The sequence below is a fragment of the Miscanthus floridulus genome, chromosome 18, assembly GCF_019320115.1.
Source record: "Miscanthus floridulus cultivar M001 chromosome 18, ASM1932011v1, whole genome shotgun sequence".
Classification (NCBI taxonomy): domain Eukaryota; kingdom Viridiplantae; phylum Streptophyta; class Magnoliopsida; order Poales; family Poaceae; genus Miscanthus; species Miscanthus floridulus.
The window spans coordinates 76,614,951-76,619,066 of record NC_089597.1 but is presented as its reverse complement, the minus strand read 5'-3'; the positions used below and the strand labels follow the sequence as shown (position 1 = coordinate 76,619,066).

The window sequence follows — 4,116 nt, the reverse complement described above, 5'->3', positions numbered from 1 at the left end:
ACCGACAGAAATCCTGAAACAACTATTGGTCTTTTATATAAAAGCAAAAAAAGGACGATAAGGATATTGAATACCTTGCACATATATACACGCACACGTTCAAAGCCGAAAAGGATTGAAGTAGAATTATTTTTGCACTGCACTACAGGTCGTCAGGTGCGCAGGAAAATTAATATCGATGTCAAACTTTGCAACAGGACTACAGGAGCCCTGAATTGTCGCTTGGGTTGAGTAAGAAATTCGCTTCCCCTCTCGTGCTCGCTCGGTCCATGCGCACGCCGCATTGACAGCGCCCCCGAATCAAATGCAACGGAAGGAGAAGAAGAGGGGAAAAAAAAACGGAGATCGATGTATAGTGGGGAGGACTGAGAAGGAATTGGAGTACGTTGTATGTAGGAGAAGGAGCGTACGGTACGTTCCCTGCCGCTGCTGGCGGCGGCTACGGCGACGGTCGAGTCTACACGAGGACCGTGACGCCGCCGGCGACGGTGACGTTCGTGGTCGTTTTGCTTGGTTGTTGGGCTCGGCGCCTAACGACGTCGTGGATTATATATTAGTCAGAGGCAGAGAACGCACGCACTAGTATGATGTATGTACGTACAGTTTGTGAGACTGGGACAGTAACTTGGCCCAGGTGCAGAGACGGGAGGGAGGCAAGAAGCGTCGCTGTCATGGTTGAAAAAGCGCATCCACTGAGACGAGACCACCGTAACATCACATAGTCCCGTCCGTCCAGCTTTCCTGGACGTTAACCATGATACATAATCCTCTCTACCAATCTCTTTGCAGGGTCACAGTAGTAGACAGTAACCAATTACACCTGGGCGTAAAAATTTGACCACCTTAACTATCCTCGGGATATGTGTTCGGAAACTCGCTGAGTCGCTGGAATTGAATTGAGGTAGCGGAGACCGACCTACTGCAAATCTTTAGTTTCTTCCACAACCATTTTAGTTAGTTATACTACTCTTTTCTGTAGAGGAGGTAACAGCCAACAGGGACAAGAATTGCTACTACGTGCCTATCCCCACAACTTCATCATCAAACGAAAAAGTAGAAGAAAACAGTCACCAGTCTTCATTAGGATGTTACTCTCAGTTCCAAATTAAAGTGAAGCACTCTCAAGTCATCACAGCTAGTAGCAGCTAGAGAGCAAGCAGGGTACTACTCCTACGGAAGAACAAGATTCAGGGCCTGGTTAGAGGAGATTGATTACAGCAGAGCACGCACGTACTAGTATCATGTGGATTAGTGAGATGGGACAGTAACCTGGGCCAGGGGAAGGAGGGAGGGAGGGAGGGAAGAAGGGTCACTGTCGCGGTTGAAAAAGCGCAGCCACTGAGACGAGACCACCGTAACATCACATCCTCCCATCCGTCCAGCTTTCCCGGACGTTAACCATGATCTATACTACAAATAATTCTCTGCGCCAATCTTTTTGTAGGGTCACAGTCACAGTAAACAGTAACCAATTTCCAATTACGGCTGGGTGTAAAAGTTTGACCAGCTTAACTATCCTCGGCATACGTGTGTTCGGAAACTTGCTGGAATTAATTGATGAGGTAACGGAGACCGACCTGGCAACCTACGAACTGCAAACCTTTAATTTCTTCCACAACCATTTTAGTTTGTTATCTACTCTTTTCTGCGAAGGAGGTAACAGGGACAAGAACTGCCAATAGAATTTGCTACTAAGTATACCCACCACAACCGGGCTCCGTTCGGCTTACCTTGTAATTCGGCTTGTTCGACTTCTTTTTTCAGGCAGAACAGTATTTTCTCTCACAACAATTCAGCCAGGAACCGTATTTTTCAGCCAAGCGAACGGGCCTTAATGGTCAAAGAAAAAGGAGAAGGAAACAGCCATAACAGCACATGGAGCACACCAAAACCATCTTCATTAGGATGTTACTGACGGTTGGAAATTAATGTGAAGCACTCCCAAGTCTTCACAGCTAGCTTGAAAGCAAGCAGGGCACTGGTCAGAGGAGATTACAGCAGGCTTTAGTTGCCATCTCATTCTCACCGCTATTTACAAAAGAGCTACTACTTACTCTAGTATAGATAATAATATTAATAAAGCAGAGCAAAAGCGCAAAAGGCAAAAGCGAAGAAGACGCTAATTGATTAAGCTGCAGTACTGCACAAGAGATCTAATTAAGAGCTCGATCTACAGAGTAACACAGTCTCCATCTGATGGATCGTCATCCCTCCAGCCTAGCAGCTAGCAGAGTTGTAACAAGGCTACTACTCCCTTGTAAAAAAAACCACAAGAAGCCTCTCCATGACTCCGATCCTTTCCAAGCAACACGCAAGCAAGCGACGACAAGAGAGCAAGAACCTACTCCACGCGCTGGACAAGATCTGAATTTAAGGAGAGAACGAACATGGTCCGGTCTCAGCTTTGGGTAGTCTCCGGGCACTCGAGGATGCTCTCGAGGCGCGGCCGCCAGCCGGCCTTGTCAGCGCCGGCGCAGGAGCCACCGCCGCCGCCGACTCCCTTGGCGGCCTGCATGTGCTGCAGCACGTCCTCGAGGCGCTGCTCGCCGCTCTTGAGCTGCGCCATGAGCCACTCCAGCTCGCCGCGCGTCAGCACGATCTTCACCTTGAGGCCTTCCGCCGCCACCGCCGGAGCCACGGCCACCACGTCCTCCTCCTCTGGGTACTGCATACCCGCCACCTCGTAGCCGCCCTCCTCCTCCTGCTCCTCCCGCAGCAGCTGGCTTATCCTCCTCATCTCCGAGAGGCTCTCTTCCTCCTCCGGCAGCATGCCATGGTGGCTCCGCTTGGAGGCCGTGTTCAGGCAGTTGCCCATGGTTGGCTGACGGAAAGCGGAAAGGCAAGCGAGCAGAGCAGAGGTGGGCTGGTTTTGGCTAGGAGGTGGGAGGCGCGGCCGCGCGTGGCGTTTTATAACGCCGATCGAGAGCTGGTGGCTGGTGGTGGCGCGCGTGTAGCCCGCCGTGCGTAGGCATGGGGTCCGCGTCAAAAGGGCCGGGGGTAGCATGCAGCGTGGTGGTGCGTGCACATGGAGGGGTCGCCTCCGGTCGGGGTCGTCGATACGATCGTTGGGTGCGTGCAGGGCTGGCCGGCGGACGGCACGGCACCGGCACCGCAAGCTTTTCGTTCCGGTCCATCTGCTGCTGGCTGGTCCCGCTCCCGGGTCGGTGGGTCGTTTGGCAGTGCAAAGGCGTACGATCGAGCGCGAGGTCGTTAGCTTGTTTCCTTTGGTTAGCGTGTGGGTCACTGACGCACGGACATACAACATCTTCGTCGATCCAGGCTTATTACTTTACTTGTGAGACACAGCTTGGGCTTTTCTAAAAGGATCCTCGTCAATTATCAGTGCAGTGTTTGGTTGGCATGCAATGCCGGCATTCCCAGACATATGCTGCGCGCGCGCACTGCAAGCGCTGGGTGCGCACTGCAAGGTGCAAGCTACTGTCCTGTCCTGTTCTACACTCTCTCCGTGTCCTGCAGTGTCCAGTCCCCTACTATATACAGAAAAGGAGACGTGTCGTATGCATGCATGCTTCCACGCTGCACTCACGGGCACGGCACCTCCCGCGCAACGATCCGTGCGCGCGCATGATCGCGTGGGCCGGAATGCCCCAGCGAGACCTCATCATCACCGCCACCAAACCCGCTCGTCCGTCTATCCGATGGAATTGATATATAGAATCCCCATATGTGTCGCGCGGAAGTGTACCGTCGTCTGTCACAGTACCTCACACACACCGCGGGATAGTAATCATCCTGGTCGGTTCAGTACAAAGCAGCTGAGGTGGAAGAAGAAGAAGAAAAAAAAAAACTACTCCGCTCCTTAACCTATACACTCCGCATGCCAAGTATCAATTTGGACGGAGTGGAGTACTTTCACACGTTCTCTCTTCATTACAAATCTTGTCTCACATTATTGTCACAAAATGTTACTGTTGTTGCTGCAACATCCGAATGAAGGCACTAGAACCAGGCAGCCAAACCAAACAATTGGGTGTATGGCTACGTACGGTCCGTGTAGTAAGAGTTGACGTGCGGCGAGTGAGCTACTTAAAAAGGAAGTTGAGGGTGAGGGAGAATGGAACAAAACTCAAAAACCTTATGTGATGGCCATTTACT

At 51.6% G+C, this 4,116-nt stretch overlaps 1 protein-coding gene across 1 annotated transcript; it reads right to left on the bottom strand.

Annotated features, from left to right (window-relative positions):
* Positions 1 to 1,886: 1,886 nt before the first annotated feature.
* On the bottom strand, positions 1,887 to 2,871 carry LOC136522783 (uncharacterized). Its single transcript, XM_066516586.1, has one exon. It carries the CDS (start codon positions 2,813 to 2,815, stop codon positions 2,399 to 2,401), a length of 417 nt encoding a protein of 138 aa, XP_066372683.1. The 5' UTR covers positions 2,816 to 2,871; the 3' UTR covers positions 1,887 to 2,398.
* Between the last annotated feature and the right edge of the window lie 1,245 nt (positions 2,872 to 4,116).

Coding starts and splice junctions, on each gene's coding strand:
- LOC136522783 (XM_066516586.1), bottom strand. CDS start 2,815: ATGGGCAACTGCCTGAACACGGCCTCCAAGCGGAGCCACCATGGCATG.